This window comes from Chrysemys picta, chromosome 1, assembly GCF_011386835.1.
Source record: "Chrysemys picta bellii isolate R12L10 chromosome 1, ASM1138683v2, whole genome shotgun sequence".
NCBI lineage: Eukaryota > Metazoa > Chordata > Testudines > Emydidae > Chrysemys > Chrysemys picta.
In genome coordinates, this window is record NC_088791.1 from 70,175,256 (window position 1) to 70,193,748 (window position 18,493).

Sequence of the window (18,493 nt, forward strand, 5' to 3'; positions counted from 1 at the left end):
GATTTTTCACACTTGCTGTCTGGTCACCCTACTTCCAGATGACTCTTTTTGAGGGGGATACAGAAAACGCTGCTGGGGAGGAATCCTGATGCGGAGTAGAGTCTACACTTGGACGAGTGGCGGGGATGACTTAGAGGGGGACTGTCAGTGCATGGATGTTGTGAGGGGGCACAGTCAGTGCTGAGTGTTGGACGGGTCCCCGGAGGGGCTCAGTCCGAGCTGGGGGTCGGGCTCGCCTCGGGGCGGGAGATTCTCTCTGTGACCGTTGCAGCCACAGCGCGAGCGCGCCCGGGGAGCCGTTTGAGAAGTTGACTGGGGCCGCGCCAGGCGCCGGGTAGAGGCCGTCTGCGACTGCAGCCTCGCTCGGACCGGCGGCGCCATGCGGCTCTGGCTGCTGGCCGTGCTGGGGCTGGGAGTGCTGGCGGATGTGTGCCGCGCACGGCGCAGGCCGGTCCTGCCGATCATCACCAACAAGACGTTCATCGACGCGTGCGTCCGGGAGCACAACAAGCACCGCACCGCGGTCCGGCCCGCTGCCGCCAACATGGTCTACATGGTAGGGAGGGGCCGCTTGGAGGAGGGGGGGGGCACGAAGGGAAGGAGCAGCTGGGCTGGACAAGAGAGGACTGGTTGGAGGGGGCGCTGTCCCACGGGGGACGATGGGGGAGGGGCTCATTGGAGGGATGAAAGATCAAGGCTGGAAGCAACCGAAGAGCCAGAAATGAAAAATAAAAATATTAATGAATAATTGACACCGAAATGGCTGGTGGTGCGAAAAGCACGTTATAAAGGGAATGATGAAGAATAATTGTTCCTATTTTACAGATTAGACAAAAAGGCCTCATCTACAATGTAATCCAGCGGGCGGGGAGCCATTTACACTACCATTAAATACAGATCAACTGGTGCTGCGGACAGGACCAAAGCGTGTTTTAACCTTTCCAGCACATGAAGCTTCAGCCTTGAGCTTTGAAGAGTTGCTGCCCAGTTCAGGAACACTATTCAGCCCTCTCACTGCAAGAGTAAACCACGCCATAGCAGGGGCTACCCGGTTCTAACGGGGTTCCCCCCAGCCCGGGTGGATTTGCAGTGTACAGAGGACCTTTCTTGTTTAGAAGGGGATATTGAAAAGGGGCCAGGCCGTTGCAATTCTCCTTTACTGCAGTGGAAGCTGCAGCTTCACCTCAGGGTCAGTCCTACACATTACATTCATCAGGGTTGAGTGTGAGGGAGTGATTAATTTATAGTTATATTTAATTATTTAAATATCTTATTTAATGGCAGCCAAGGAAACTTGATAAGAGAGATCTTAAAACAGGGAAATTCAAGCTACCTCTGGGACTGGGAGGTGCCACAGGGCATCTCTCTCTCTCTCTCTCTCTCTCTCTCTCTCTCTCTCTCTCTCTCTCTCTCTCTCTCACACACACACACACACACACACACACACACACACACACACACACACACACACACACACACACACACACACACACACACACACACACACACACACACACACACACACACCCCCCTCAAGCAGCTTGACTGGTGACAAATGTTTAGGGATCAAAGTGTGCATTGTTACTGTAGCCATGTTGCTCCCAGCATATTAGAGAGACAAGGTGGGTGAGATAATATCTTTTATTGGACCAACTTCTGGTAAGAGAGACAAGCTTTCGAGGGGAGTTTACACAGAGCTTCTTCTTTAGGTCTGGGAAAGGTACTCCCAGCATCACAGCTAAGTACAAGGTGGAACAGATTATTTAGCATAAGTAGTTAACACAAATTTCAAGGGACTATTCAAAGTGAAGTGGCCAGTTAACACTAGGTCAAATGACAAAGGATGAATGTAAACAAACAACACAAGCATGTAGGGACAAAATTAGAAAGGCCAAAGCACAAAACAAGATTAAACTAGCTAGAAAACATTCTACAAATACATTCAATCAGAAGACCAAGGACAGGGTAGGACCTGTGTTCTGTGAGGGGGGAAAGACAATAACAAAAAATGTGGAAATGTCAGATTTAAGCAAAAAATTTAGTAGTGATTGGATGTCTAACATAGTGAACGCCAGTGAAAACGAGGTAGCATCTCAGGCTAAAATAGGGAAAGAACAAGTTCAAGATTATTTAGACAAGTTAGATGTCTAGTCAGCAGGGCTTGATGAAATACATCCTAGAATACTGAAGGAGCTGACTGAGGAGGGAGGGATAGCTCAGTGGTTTGAGCGTTGGCCTGTTAAACCCACGGTTGTGAGTTCAGTCCTTGAGGGGCCACTTGGGGATTTAGGGCAAAAATCAGTACTTGGTCCTGCTAGTGAAAGCAAGGGGCTGGATTCGATGACCTTTCAAGGTCCCTGCCAGTTCTAGGATATAATGGCTCGGAATCTTTAAAAACTCATGGAAAATGGGCTAAGTTCCCTGTAAGCAGGGCCATCCCTACCCATACGCAGCTGCATACAGCACCAAATTTCCTGGTGCTCTGCGCAGCGGTGTGCTGCTCCAGCCCCTGCCCTGCCTTTTTCCCATTGCCCCCACCCCAGCTCTGCCTCTTCCCATCCCTGCTGTGCCCTAGCCCTGCCCCCACTCCACCCCTTCCCCAAAGCCCCTCCCCAGCCCCGCTGCCACTTCCCTGAGGACTGCAGCAGAGTTGGCCCTGCACTCCCCAGCGGTGGGAAGTGCAGTGACCTGGCCACAGCTGTGCCGCTGGGGGGTGGTTCCCCCCTGCCCTCCAAGCAAGGCCTGTCCCCCCACCCCCTGTGGAGGCCTGGGGCTAGCCCCCCCCCCAATGGAGGCCTTTCCCCCCCATGGGGGGGGGGTGCTGCGTAGGGCCCCAGAATAGCTAGGGACGGCCCTGCCTGTAAGCTGCGCGGCCACGCAGCAGCCTATTTAGCACCACGCAGGTCCCACCCTGGGACCTGCTGCGGTCGGGGGAGGGGCGCCTCTCCCCCAGCCCAACATAGGCCAGCCCCCAACCTGCCACAGTGCCCCCCCGGCCTCAACTATGCTGCGGCTTGGACCTTCCACGACTGGGGTGCCCCAACCCCAGCCTGGAGCCAGCCGCAGCCGGCGCAGCACGACCCGAACCTGGGCCCGGCCTATACCTGTTGTGGGGCACCCCTCCCTGAATCCAGCCCCATCCGGACCTGCGGAGGCCAGGGGAGGGATGGCTATCCTGCAACCTCAGCCCTGGAGCTGCTGTGGTGGGGAGAGGTGCCTCTCCCCCCCAGCCCAGGTGCTGCTGTGGGGAGAGAGAGCTGGGGGGAGACCTCCCTCTCTGCTGTAGTCCCAGAGCATCTCCTGCACCCCTACCAACCTCATCCTCCGCCCTCCCCTACAACAGCCTGCAGCCCCAGCCGGAGCCCTCACACCCCTGTACTCCAACCCTCTGCCCCAGCCCTGACCCCCCTCCCACACTCCAAACCCCTTGGCCCCACCCCCACCACATGAATTTTGTTATGTGCATGGATATGAAGATGATGTGTCACACATCAACTCCATATTGGTGCACATAATTCATTCCGCACATGGTTGGGAAAAATTAGAGGGAACACTGAACACGGGAGAGATTCCAGAGGCCTGAAAAAGGGCAAATGGTCAATTTATAAAAAGGGGAATAAGGACAACCCAGGGAATTACAGACTAGTTAGTCAAACTAATCTAATAGCTTTCTTTTACAGGGTAACAATCCTTGTGGATGGCGGGGAAGTGGTAGATGTGGTATATCTTAACTTTAGTAAGGCTTTTGATGTGAACTTCCATGACCTTCTCATAAACAAACTAGGGAAATACAACCTAGATGGAGTTACTATAAGGTGGGTGCATAATTGGTTGTAAAACTGTTCCGAGAGAGTAGTTATCAGTGATTCACAAGCTGGGAGTTCATATCAAGCGGGGTCTGATAGGGATTGGTTCTGGGTCTGGTTCTGTTCAATATCTTCAGAAATTATTTAGATAGTGGCATAAAGAGTACACTTTTTAAGTTTGCAGACAATACCAAGCTGGGAGGGGTTGCCAGTACTTTGGATGATAGGATTAAAACTCAAAATGATCTGGACAAACTGAAGAAATTATCTGAAGTAAATAGGATGAAATTCAATAGGATAAATGCAAATACTCCACTTAGGAAGGATCAATCAGTTGCACACATATAAAATGGGAAATGACTGCCTAGAAAGGAGTACTGCAGAAAGGGATTTGGGTTATAGTGTGTCACAAGCTAACTATGAGTCAACAGTGTAACATTGTTGCAAAAAAAATTTTTTTAAAGCAAACATCATTCTGGGTTGTATTAGCAAGAGTATTGTAAGCAAGCCATGAGAAGTAATTCTTCCACTCTACTTCATGCTGATAAGGCCTCAGCTGGAGTATTGGATCCTATTCTGGGTGCCACATTTCAGGAAAGATGTGGACAAAGTGTAGAAAGTCCAGAGGAGAGCAGCAAAAATTGATTAAAGGTCTAGAAAACATGACCCATGAGGACAGATTGAAAAAATTGGGTTTGTTTAGTCTGGAGAAAAGAAGACTGAGGTGGGACATAATAACAGTTTTCAAGTACATACAGTAAAAGTTATATGGCCCTTTACTAACTGGAAAGCTCTATAAACTAGCATTTCTAATCTTCATAGAAAGTCTGGTTTATAGTACGCTTGGTGTGGGGTCGGCAGGCTCCCTACCTGGCTCCATGTGGCTCCCCAGAATCAGCGACATATCCCTGCTGCTCCTAGGCTAAGGAATGGCCACGAGGATTTCGGAGTACAGGAAGGGGTGCGGGGCTGTGGGTTGGGGCATGGGAGGGGTGTGGGGTGCCGACTCTGGGAGGGAATTTGGGTGCAGGAGGCAGCTCGGGGGAAGGGTTTGGGGCACAGGAGGGGGTGTGGGGTGCCGGATCCGGGGGGGACTTGCCTCGGCCGACTCCCCGCAAGCAGCAACCTGTCCCTGCTGCTCCTAGGCAGAGGTGCAGCAGGCAGCTCTGCGTGCTGTCTCTGCCTGCAGGCACCACCTCCGCAGCTTCCATTGGCCACGGTTCCTGGCCAATGGGAGCTGTAGAGCCAGAGCTCGGGGTGGGGTGGGGGCAGCACGCAGAGCCCCCTCCTGCACCCAACTTCCTCCCAGAGCCCACACCCCCTCCTGCACCCCAACCCCCAGCCCTGCACCCCCTTCCATACCCAAACTCCCTCCCTCTTAGTTAACCAGAATTTTTTACTTACCAGCACACCCCATTACCCCAACATGCCATATAAAAAGCTTTTACTGTAAAGGCTGTTAGAAGGAGGAGGGCAAAAAAATTGTTATCATTAACCTCTGGACAAGAAGCAATGGGCTTAAATTGCAGCAAGGGAGGTTTAAGTTGGACATTAAGAAAAACTTCCTAACAGGGTAGTTAAGCACTGGAACAAATTTCCTAGGGATGTTATGGAATCTCCGTCATTAGAGGTTTTTAAGAACAGATTAGACAACACCTGTCAGGAATGGTCTAGTTCAGGGGTCGGCAACGTTTGGCACGCGGCTCGCCAGGGTAAGCACCCTGGCGGGCCGGGCCAGTTTTATTTACCTGCTGACGCGGCAGGTTCGGTCGATCGCGGCCCCCACTGGCCGCGGTTCGTCGTCCTCCAGGGCAGATTGGCAGAGGCCCTGGAGGTTTTTCGCCTTCCTCCGCAGCATGGGGCGGGGGTCACTAGCTGGAGGATTCTCTGCGACTTGAAGTCTTTATATCACAGGATTTGGGGACTTCAACATCTGAGTCAAGGGAAAGGGGGTGGGTCAGCTTTTGTGGCCTGCGTCATGCGGGAGGTCAGACTAGATGATCATACTGGTCCCTTCTGACCTTAAAGTCTATGAGTCTATGAGTCTCTCCCTTTAATGCATACCTGGCAGCACAGGAGAGAAACCTAGTGTTCAAGGAGATGTGCATTGGTGAGGGTGCAGCTAACAATATTCCACTTGTGAGAATTATCCCAACCAGAGTCAGTCACTTGTGGTGGAATCAGTTCTGAATGTGCCTTAATCAACATTTATCCCAGTAGACAGATACCAGGATATTCTGGACACAATTTCTCGGTATTTTCATGATTTCTGTTACAACTAAAGGACTGCATTCATTTAAGCCAGTTTTCTTCACAGTAAGACTACACAAACAAGCCAGTCCTTATTTGTCAATAAACAAAGGATTAGAGTAGCCAATATAGTGGTGGGGGAGTGCAGTGAAGGGTTATGATCCCCAAACTGTGGGGCATGCCCCAAGGGGGGCATAGAGAAACATTCAGGGGGGGAGCAGTGAGGCCCAACCCTGCCCTGACCTCAGCTATGTGCCAGTCCCGCCTCAGCCCCGGCTGTGGCTCCGCTTCCAGCTGCTGCCCCCACTGCAGCTCCAGACCAACTCCCAGGCGTGGCCCCACTCCTGGCCCTGACCGTGGCCCCCAGATCCTGGGGGCAGGGTGTGGACTGGTAAGAGGGGGCACAAGCAAAAAAGTTAGGGGGCCCCTGGCCTGGGGTGACTGTACATCCCGTTTTGGCCCCAGATGTCCCAACTTCTTTGGCAAAACCAGTAATCAGTTGGCAAAAGCAAACGGGACAAATGCCCAGTTTTGACAAAAAGAGGCTTGGGGGGCGGTGAGTAGTGGGGTTCGTGGGGGAGAAGTGGGGGGGCTTGGGCCAGCCCTGTGTGAGGGAGGAGGGTGGCTTGGGCGGGTGGCTCAGGCCAGCTCCACATAGGGGCAGGGGAAAGGGGTTTGGGCTAGCGCCGTGCTGCATGGGGAAATGGGAGCCGCCTCAGGTCAGCGGTGTGCCACATGGCGGGGCCCCTCAGGCCAGCTCCACATCACGTGGGGGAAGGGGAGCCCCTCGGCCAGCTCTGCGCAGGGCTTGGGTGAGCGGCTCCACACAAGGGGCGAATATGCTTACCCTACCACAGGCTCCATCTTCCAGCCTGGCCACAGGGTGGGGTTTCAGGGGGAAGAAGAGGAACAGGGCAGTGGGGCATCACTTAGCGAAGAGGAGCAGGGGCCTGGTTCTGGTGCTCCTGCAGGGCCCCCAAATTGGCCGGGGCCCCTGGGCACAGGGCCCGTTGGCCCATGTGATAATATGCCACTGGCTGGAGGATTTTATGTGTATTTACCTGTTTCCATAGGCTCTGTTTCAGAAAATGTGTTTTTTAAGAAGTAATACACGCAGAACTGAAACTATGGTATTTATACAATTTGACATTTGCTTGATTGATATGTAAACACTAAAACTCCCAAATAAACTATTTGACAAAACAAAACAACCAAAAAAAAAAACAAGCCCAGTTATGTGTGTAAAGTAATGTAAACAATTTCAGTAACTTCTTACTTAAAGATAAAAATGCATTTTTAAAATTTTATGCAGTGATTATTAGGTGATATTGAAAACTAAGGCCATGTCTACACTCATGCCGCACTTAGTATATTGCTTATGCATATGCATACTTGGCTCCTTCTGTCGGCTGTGTGCATACTCACCAGGAGTGCTAGTATTGATGTAGTGTGTGGTGCATCATGGGTAGGTATCTCACTGTGCAACTTGCCACCACTGGGATACTCAGGATCTCTTTTAATGTCAACATCAGTTGCCCAGGCACACAGGTGAGTGTTGCCTGCTACCAAGTAACCCAGGGAGGAAAGGGGTGGGGGTTTACACACACTTACAGAAGGTTCCTTCCCCTGCATTGGGCCCACCCATGCTCGCCTGGTGGGACTGGCTGGACTGCAGGGGAGTCAAAAACAGATCCTGGCTCACTGCATCCGGTTCCCCTGGTTGCCTGTCTTCCATACACCTCCTCCTCCCTGTTCACGGCAGGGACCTGTGACTTGGGCTCTTTGGAGGTATCAGTGCTGTTGGGGGGGGGGGTCTCTGCCAAGTAGGGCATGCATCTCTTTGTAAAAGCAGGCAGGTTTGCATTCTGATTGTTGGCCTCCCTAGCCTTCTGGTATGCCTACCAAAGCTCCTTGGCTTTCATGCAGCATTGCTGGTCCCTGTTGTAGCCCCTGTCCTGAATCCCCAAGCAATATGCTCATAGATATCTACCATTCTATGGCTGGAGATCCAATACCTCCTGTCTGCGCATCTGGAGCATGTAGCTGGCATGGTCAGCTGGGCAGTTGAATTCAACAGTGGAGAGCTGCTAGGTGTGCTCACCAAGCCAGGCAATCAGGAAAAGGAATTTCAAAAATTAACAGGGCTTTAAAGAGGGGGGAGAAGGGGGCTTCCAGTCTCTGTGACCTTTGGCAGTGGAGTTCACAGTGGTGACTAGAGCAGTCAGCACTGGGCATTGTGGAACAGCTGCTGGAGGACACTAATGGTCAACTTAAGTAATGCAGTATCTACACTCACACTGCGTTGACCTAAATACATGGCTCTATATCACTTGGGGACGTGGCGTTATTAAGTCGGCATCAGTGGCGTAGCCAGCTTCTAAGACGAGGGGGAGCAAATATAAAAAAGGCTCCCCCCCTTGGCTCCTCCTCCGGCCATGCCCCCTTGGCTCCTCCTCCAGCTGCCCCGCTCCTCCCTCCCATGGCTCCTCCGCCCCTGCCGTGCCACCCCCGTGGTCCCCCCCTCGCTCCTCCGGCCGCAGCTGCCGGCCGCTATGCTGCGCCCTCCCGCTCCTCCGGCCGTGCCCGCCGCCCCCCCTTGGCTGCCGGCCACACTATGGGCCGCCAGCCTGCGCGCCCCCCCCCCCCTCTTCCGGCCGCAGCTGCCGGGCCGTGCTGCGGGCCGCATGCTGCGTCCACCCCCGCTCCTCCGGCCGCTTTCAGAAAGGCGGGGGAAGCGGCTGCTTCCCCTGCACCCCACTAGCTACGCTACTGTTTGGCGTAATGGGGCTCTTATGTTGGTGGGAGCCAAATTTAAGTGTAGAGACATGCACAACTAGGTCAACATAAGCTGCCTTGTGTTGACCTAACTTTGTAGTGTAGACCAGACCTAAGTTTTCTACAGCAACACAAGATAAAAAAGGAAAATGTTGCAATGAGTCATAGAAGGTGATTCATTCTATAACACAACAACTGTCTTTTGTTCTACATCTGCAGAAGTGTTAACTGCCCACTTCACTTTGAATGGTCTTTTACAACAATCTGTTCCTCTTTGTATTTAGCTGACACACTCTGGATATGTCTACTTAGCAACTGACACTTGTGGCTGGCCTGTGCCAGCCAGCTCAGGCTCACAGGTAGGGTGACCAGACGTCCCGATTTTATCGGGACTGTCCCGATATTTCCTTGTTTGTCCCACGTCCCGAACGATGTGCGGTCGGGACACTGGACAAACAAGCAAATACTCCGGAGCCCGGAAGTGCTCGCGCCCCCCCCCCCCCGCCCCAACTCCGCCCCATCCTCTCCCCATTGGCTCCCTCCCCGAATCCCCGCCTCTTCCCCAAACTCGCCCTTCCTCCTCCCTCCGCAAGCTCTGGAGGGAGGCCCTGGAAACGCAGGGGAAGCGCAGGGCCAGGGTGAGTGAGAGTCCGGCCTGGCCCCGAGCAGGCAGGACTCAGTCGGGCAATAGGGAGAGTAGGGGGGGGTGGCCTGCGGGGCCAGGCGGTGGCTGTTCTTCCCCCCCGGGCAGCAGGACTCGAGAGCAGCCGCTGCTGCAGCTCCCACTGCCATGGGGGAGGAAGCGGCCGATGGCCAAGCTCGGCGGCTGCGGCTCTGGCGCCCCCAAGCCCGGGCCTGCTGCAGGGACCCAGCAGCGCGCACGCTGTGCCCAGCCCCTGGCCAGTTGCGTCTGGGCTGCTGCCCAGCTGGTGCTATCCCACGGCGGACCCGGAGTGGGGGCAGCAGGACCCAGCCCCCCGTCCCGCTCGGGTCCCGCAGGGGAATGAACGGGGCTGGGCTGCCGATGAGTAAGTCAGTTTACATTTCTATACAGCTATCCTCAAGTTTAAAGACAGGATTTTGGAGTGCTTGACTGGATGACAGAAGGGGAACAAAATATTTGAATTGTATAGTTTTACAGAATTTACAGACAATTTTAGTCAAATTCAATATATAGCTATTCATTTTCTACTTTAATTTGTCTGATGGATACAAGTGCCTTAACTCTATGCATAGCTTCTTCAACTTTACTGTTTTGCAGACTTGGGATGCAGCTTTAGCACGGACTGCCAGGGCATGGGCAAAAAAATGCCTTTTTAAACACAGTCCATATTTAACAGAAAAATTTATGTCCCATCCTCATTATGGACATGTTGGAGAAAATATCTGGACTGGACATTACGGGTTATTTGGTGTCACTGAAGCCATCAAATTATGGACCGATGAAGTCCAGCACTACAATCTTCAGACTAACAAGTGTACTAAAACATGTGGTCATTATACTCAGGTAACAATTTTAATTGCTAAAACAGTTTACACAGCTCAAAGCATAATCCTAAAAATAAGAATTGGTGGAGACAATAAATAATTACCAGTTAGTGGAAAATAGCTGTTATAATGAGTGACCCATACCCCACTTTCTTTCAGTGTTCCATTTAGATACTTGTACAGCCCCCATCATCATACTGTCTGCTAACTCTTAAGATACAGTTTGAAAACCATCACCCTGGGTTACACAACAACTGTGAAAAACTTCCTAGCTAATACTGCGATTATGTTAACTTTTGTAAACAGAAATCTTCTCTAACTTGGCGTTCAATCTAGCCAAAGCACCTCGCTCCTCTTTTCTAAGTTTTTCAATCTTATAAGAAATAAAGAAAATTCTGTAGAGGTAAATGGGGAGTGTGACAGGGCACAACTCACCATGCTAATGACTCCTGCTGTCCATCTTGGGGATTAGCTCCGTAGGTCGGTATGCCCACTACCGGTGGTGTCATGTCCACCATCACTTCTGCTCTCAGACCCACGTCACTCCAAGGACCGCAGCATCTTCATGACACAGCCCTCTGGCTGTATTATGCTCTATGCTCCCCCCTTTCAGGGGCCAGTACCGCAATCCAACTGTCCCAGCAGTTCCCCAGTTGCAACGGGGGAGGGTATGGGGACCTGGGCCCACCCATTACTCAGTGTCCCAGCACAGGGACCCTTTAGATGGCAGCCACGTGCTGCATCCCCTCCAACTCATCAGTACCTTTCCTTGGACCACTTTCCTGTGGCCCCAGCACCCTCTTTGCCCTTGCCTCAGGGCCTCAGCCTGCAAAGCCCAGCTACCAGCCAGAAGCTCTCTCTAGCTCTCCTGGTCCCTGCTAGCAGCACTGCTTTGTCCAGGGTGCTAGCTTCTTTCTGCCTGACTAGGAGCCTGATTTTTCCTCCTTGAGCTCCAGGCAGCTACTGAATCCGCCCTGCCCTGCAGTCTTCTTATATGTGCCTGCCAGGCCCTGATTGGCTGCTCCGCGTAGCCCTTCTCCTATTGGCTGCTTTTCTCTCAGCCTCCCTAGGGCTCTATTAACCCCTTACAGTCCCGTGTGGGGCAGACGCCCCATCACAGGGGGGAAGAAAAGAGATAACTTGTTATTTGACAGAAATATAACTTTGTTTTATTTGTATCGAAAAGGTAAATAAGCTTTATTAAAATCTTAAATGATTGTGAATCCACATGAACTTTGAAACAGAATTGTTTTCCAGTATTGCAAATGTAGTCACATTTTACCTCTCTGAAGCAGTAGTTAATTTTGTCAGGCTCAAATTGTTAGCTAACAGCCAATAGAAGTGGATATTTAAAAAAAAGACTTCATCCTTTATTTTAATTATGAAACACCAGATTGTGAATTATGCTTATATGTTGATCATGCAGTGAAACCTATTAACAGCCACCAGAGTGACTGACAGTTCATCAAGTGACTTCTTCACTTATGGGACCAAGGCAGCTCTATTGTGAGCTTCCAGAATCTTTTACAGAGAAGTGTCAGTGGGGCCCACTTCCCTTCTCTCATGTAGAGTTCTGAGGTTATAAAAGGGGGAGTTAGTCCCAACTGCCTGTTTCTTCTAATTGCCAAGGGTGCCAGATCATCTAATTGCCAGATCACACTCAATATCCTCAGTGCTTACTTTGGTTCCATTGTCCTTTTAAGATCCTGCAACAGGTTAATCCATTCACTTTTGAACTCCAGGTGCCCTGCTCTCTGAAGATTAATCTGGTGATTCATGTATCACTTTTGAAACCCTACACAGAAACCCTTTCCCTCACAGGACCCAGCTGCCTCATCCATCAGTACAGGTACAGGGCCACAAGAATTATTTATTTAATGAGATCCTGGACTCTAAATGTAAACATGTCAGACTCTGGTATCTTGTTGACTGGGAGGGGTGCGGTCCTGAGGAGCACACTTCAGAGTCTGTAGAAAATGTACATGCTACCACACCTGTGTAGGTGTTCCACAGGAATCATCCTGAAAAGCCTGGTTTCACATCACACTGAGAGTGTCACTTGGGGAGGTGGTGATGTCATCAGAGACCACAGGGCTCTTAGGACTTGTACGTTCCAGCCTGCCGTCCAGTGACCTACTAACAGTTTCCAGAATTGAAGCTGAACCCCAACAGAGGTTTACAGTCCTGGAATCTAATTGGCAGAACGCTGAGGGACCTGATTGGTTCACAGCTTCTATATAAATCCAGCTCAGGAACAGGAAGTTGTCCTTGCAACTAGAATCTCCCTGCTTAGGACTGCTTCCACTGCAATACCTGTTCTTGCTACTTGCCACTGATCTCCTGGTAACCTGACCCTGCCTGCCTCCTGACACCTGGCTCTCAGTTTTGCCCTTTGACTTGCCTTGAACTCTGTCCTTCTGGTATCTGACCTGGCCTGACTCCTGAATCCCAACTCCTGCTCTGACCACTAGATCAGACCGCCCACGCTCTGGTCATTACAAGAGGCCTTGGTTCCCTTCACTGTATGTGCCACAAATGGTACTGAAATCTATGGACCTGAGTGGGTTGACAGAGTCTGGTGCTTATGTTCAAGCTTTGCAAAGAGCTGCTCAGTATCATGGCTCCATATCTGGATGGACTTGGAGGTCTGTGTTGGGGTTTCTCAGTGATCTGACTTTCATCCTAACTCTCCTGGGTCAGACCACAACTTGGGTTTTATCCTAGAACAGCAGGGGGAAAAGGGGTCAGGTCCCCCGTATCCCAGTCAAATCTTACTCACAATCCTGGTCTTTCCCCCGTAGTTCACTCTGTCTCAGCTGCTACAGCGTCTGTCTTCTTGCAGCCAGTCTCTCATCCACTCTCCCCCTGCACTTGACTGCCAGAGCTTCCTTTTAAGCAGGTCTTCCACAGGAAGCATACCTGGCAGCTGCTGGGGGCAGGGCCTTCTTAGTCCAATACTGCTCCACCACTTCTTTTAACCTTAGTGTGGGGGCTGTAAGCCTCATCACAAGGACACAGAGCTTTCTCAGAAGCTGGTTCAAGGACTCAAGGTGCATTTCTTTAACCTTGCCTATATATATATATATATATATATATATATACACACACACCTTGCCGTCCATTCTGTATTAGATGTGAAGTACAGAAGGGAGCTTGTCAGCGATGAGAAGGAGGATGACAGCAAGGAAGAAAGAGGGGTTGGAGTGATGATATAGTCTTGTTTTACTCCTGTCTTGACTAGGAAGGGGTCCGTTTTGTATCCATTGTTGACAACCATCACAGACATGTTGTCATGGAGGAGTTGGAGGATGGCAACAAATTTTGGTGGGCATCCAGATTTAAGGAGAATTCTCTACATAGCCTCATGATTGATGGAGTTAAATGCTTTCTTGAAGTCGATGAAAACCATGTACAGAGGTTGATGTTGCTCACGGCACTTTTCCTGAAGTTGGCAGGCAGTGAAGATCATGTCAGTGGTACCTCAGTGTGGTCTGAATCCACATTATGATCTTGGGAGGATTTCCTCTGCTAAGGGGAGCAGCTGGTTGAAAAGAATTCTGGCAAAAATCTTTCCGGAAATGAACAACGGGGCTATTCCTGGATAATTTGCACAATCTGATTTATCTCCTTTCTTGAAGATGGTCATTATCATAACATTCCTAAAATCAGCTGGGATTTGTTCTGAATTCCAAATCTTGAGGATTAAGATGTAAAGCTGGTGAGCCATTTTTCTGCTCCTTCTTCCATCAGGTCCAGATGCCTTATTGTTCTTCATCTGTTTGATAGCTTTTTTTTTTTACCTCAACAAATATTGGTGGGGTTCTGAGGTCATCCTTGATAGGATATTAAGGGATTAAGTCAATGATGCTTTTGTCAGCATTGGAGACATGATTCAGGAGGTCTTCGAAGTATTCCTTCCATCATGCACTGATTGATTCATTGTCCTAAGGAGGTTGGCTCCATCCCTGGATCTGAGAGGGGGTTAGGGTCTGTAGAGGGCTTTGATGGCATTGAAGAATCCGCTCATGTCATGGGTGTTGGTGAGTTGTTGGATCTCCTTCGCATTGTTCTCCTACCACCTGTTCTTCACTTCCTTTAAACCTCAGCTTTCAGTTGATGGTGGACGTATTGCTTCTGGTTGGAATTGATGTAACTCTGCCAAGCACAGAAGGCCTTGTACTCATATTTGATCAGGTCTTGGATTTCCTAATTGTTCTTGTCAAACTGGTCTTTGTGCTTCCTGTTTGAGAAGTTCAGTGTTCCCTCACACACAACATGGACAGCCAATTTGAGCACTTTCCAGTGATCTTTGGGGTTCTCCATCTCGGTTTTGATATTCATCAGTTTCTTGGTGAGGCACTGCTGGAAAAAGGTCATGTATAGTTGGGTCCTTAGGACTCTTGACATTGATCTTCTGTCTGGCTGATTTCTTCCACATTTTTTGTTTCGATGCGAGTTTGATGGAAATAATGGAGCGGATAAAGTGATGGTCTGTACAACAATTGTTGGCACAAGTCAGCACTTTCTTGATGTAAAGTCGTCACAGTTATGAGCACAGACAATGCCATAGTCAATCAGATGCCAATGCTTAGATCGCGGGTGTTTCCACAATATCTTGTACTTGTTATTTTGGCAGAATATGGTGTTTGTGAAAATTAGGTCATGTTCTGTGCATATGGTCAGGAGAAGAATTCTGTTGGAATTGGTCTTGCCCACTCCTTTATTTCCAATTGTGCCATTCCAGAGGTCTGAATCACATCCAACTTTTGTGTTAAAATCACCAAAGAGTATGAGCTTGTCCTCTTTGCAGATGGTGGAGAGAATTTGGTCAATGTTGGTGTAGAATTCTTTTTTGGTTTCATCGTTAGCATCAAGGTTGGATTGTATGCACTGTTGAGTGTTGCATGCTGGTTCTTGGCAAGTTTAAGGTGGATAGTCATGAGTCATTCATTGATGCTAACAGTCATTGAACTCCAATATGCGGACGACTGTGCCCTATGTGCTCAGTAAGAAGAAGATCTTCAAAAAATATTTGACATTTCCTCGGAAGCCTACAACCAACTTAGAGTCACACTCGACACCAAGAAAATGTAAGTACTCCAGCAACAGGCTCCGAATCACAAGGATCCTGCTCCCATAATTCAGATTAATAAGGAGACCCTGGAGAACATGGAACCCTTTTACCTTGGCAGCTATCTGTCACAGAAAGCTGACATTGACGAGAAAATTTGACACCACCTTCAATGTGCCAATGCAGTTTTCGGACTCTTGAGAAAATGAGTCTTTGAAAATTGTGACCTCAAGAATCAAACCAAGCTTCTCATGTACCAGGCCATTGTTATCCATGCTCTTTTGTACATGATCAAGGTTTTGGCACCGTACAGTAGACACCTCAAGGTTCTTGGACAATACCATCAACAATGCATCTGCAAGATCTTCTGAATCAAGTGGGATGACCAATGCATGAACATCAGTGTTTTGTCCCAAGCCAAAACCTCCAGCATTGAAGCTGTGATCATCTTCCACCAACTCTGTAGAGGTGGTGACATTCTTTGAATGCCAGAGAATCTATTCCCTAAGCAGATTCTCACAATGGAGCCATGGCCAACAGATGAGGGGTGGGCAAAAAAAGCACTTCAAAGACACCCTCAAAGTTAACATGAAGAAGTTCAATATTGACATAAACTCATGGGAAACCCAAGCCCTCAACCGACCAAAATGGAAAAGGACCTTTTGGCAAGGATCCCAGTATTTTGAGATCCAACTGAGATAACAGGAAATGGAGAAATGGGAAAGGAGGAAAGAATGCACCACAGCCTAACTCAACAATCCAGATCTACCTCTTCCATTGGGAAATGTCTGCCCCATCTGTGGATCCCGCATTGGTCTCATTAGCCATCTGAAGATCCACCAGTAATAAGTAGCTATCATTTTATGGAAGACAATCATCCTTGAACTCCGAGGGATTGACTACTCCACAAACCGTTTCCCCCCTGAAGAGAGGAAATGTAGTACATGTGACAGATGTTAGCCATGTTGCTTGATGCATTACTGGAAGATGTTCAAACACTACAGTGATAAGGTTGATACAAGAAAATATATAGAATAGAACAGAATACCTAATATCTGGTACTGGCTACTACCATCAGTGCTGTTTCGTGTGTTGCTGAGCCCTGCCTTGGTGCTACAGACTCCTAAGAACTTTCATCCTGGGTCTTCACTGAGCCCTTCTTTGAATGTGAGGAGTAAACAAGCTTCACATTTGAGAGGATCTCTGTACCCCAGCTTAGAATCCCCTGATCTTGGAGGTGGCAGATATTCTGTTTTTGGACCGTGAGAAGTGATGAATATTTTTACACTCACTTGAACTTAGGTAGAGACATTGGCCAATGGGAAAAAACAACAGGCTGGAACTTTTGGATTCACACTTAGGTGTACAGACAAGTTACCTAGGCTTATTGGTCTGTAGGGTATATTCCTTGCCCCCGCACACCCTTCTGCAGGTGAGAATTGCCTGCTATAAAGCAGAGTTGGCTATATGACTTCCTCATCTCGGGATGCATTACCCTGTCATGTCATCTCTCAGGGAGCTGATTCAAGACAATGTCACTTTTCTGTGGATGCCAGAGATAGACCTCTTGATTATTTCCAATCAGAAATATTTCTTCTGCCTATGGTGTCTGCCCATCAATCACATTGAGCTAAAAGCAGCACATGTGATGAGACACCCTCAAAAAACATCTATTTTTATCTTAATCTGTCTGTTCCAGTGAATGTACTCTGGTTTGCGTAGTAGGAGACCTCTATCAATAAAGCTGTATCCTACACTTTGGCCTTTCTACGGCACTAAGAGTTTTCACCAATTGCCAGACTGACATAACTATTTTTTCTCAGCTGTCAGGACATCCAAATCTATATCCAGACTTTGGCCCTCAAGGAAGTGTCCAGGTTCTTCTAGTCCTTGGAACTTCACACACACAAATAATACTTTACTTTGATCCAAAAGCAAAAGGTAGATAGCCCTCCATATGCCATATTCTATATGGAAAATGTGGTCTTATTTGCATCTTCACCCTAATTGCTGTCTAAAAAGGTGTCTGATTTCAGTTGCTTTCAAGTTACTAGCCTCTCTATTTCATCAAGATACATTAACATCCAGGGCAGTAGGCACCATAACTTGAATGTCCAAAGGTCCTTAAGTTATCCATCTGGGACCAACCTGGGGGACTGGATAGAGCCACTTCTCCCTTTCCCTTCCTTTCTCCCCCTTCCCTCCTCTCCACTACTCTGTACAGACCTGATTGGCTGCAGGAAATGCCATTCCAAAACAAGGCCACAGAATTAACTACAGACCACCTGGGAGGGTTTGAGCCAGTGAGGCGATGGCTGGGGAGAAGCAGGACAGGGAACAAGCCTGGGAAGATTTAGAAAGAAAGAAAGAAAGAACATAAGCAGCAACTCTGAGCTGAGGCAGAGATGGAAACACCACCAGAATGCAGGAGTGCAGAGCCTGAACTAGGAGCTGCTTGGAGTACAGCCAGCTGCTGTACTGGGGCTTGCAAAATAGGACTCTTATAGCTTGAAGCCAACAGGACTGCTGAGACCACGCAGCAAGACCCACCCTCACAATGCATGCCAGCATCAAAGTGCACAAACAGGTTGCGGGGGAGGGGAGATTTTTATTGGTGCAGAGCAGACAGTCAGTATGTGTCTGTATGTGTCTAGCTGGCAGGATGTGTGTCAGTGTGCTGTATACTGTATTGGGGCAAAGGAGTCTGTGTAGCCCCTGCTACAGATACTGACCTGGGCCTTTTCTTGGCTTTGCCTGGGTTCAGTAAAAGGGCTGTCCTATTGTTAAATGTGGTACTTGTTCCAGTGGTTAACTCTGACCCGCTCAGAGGCAGGGTTGGTGTTTGTGCAGAGATGTGTGGTTGGGACCTGGGACCCCTCATCCAATCCTGGCATTCCCCCACACAACAAACCTAGCCACAAATTCCCTACACTATTAGGGGGATGAAATCAGAGATCAGTCCATCACAGCTCAAAGACTGGCCAGGTGACTCAGACTATGAATCACAATTCTTATGACCTAGCATATGTTCAACTACTTGGAGATAGCAAAGTATACTCAGCTAGATCTCAAGAAGCTTCCATAGCATTCCCTCACATTGTCG

The 18,493-nt window shown here is 49.3% G+C and overlaps 1 protein-coding gene across 1 annotated transcript in view; it reads left to right on the forward strand.

Annotated features, from left to right (window-relative positions):
• The first annotated feature begins 248 nt into the window (after positions 1 to 248).
• LOC101949039 (glioma pathogenesis-related protein 1-like) overlaps positions 249 to 18,493 on the forward strand; it is a 51,245-nt gene continuing 33,000 nt past the window's right edge. Inside the window, exons 1-2 of the mRNA XM_024102259.3 lie at positions 249 to 556; positions 10,093 to 10,338. Coding sequence (XP_023958027.2) covers positions 380 to 556; positions 10,093 to 10,338 — 423 coding nt within the window. The 5' untranslated portion in view covers positions 249 to 379. The remainder of the gene's footprint in view (positions 557 to 10,092; positions 10,339 to 18,493) is intronic.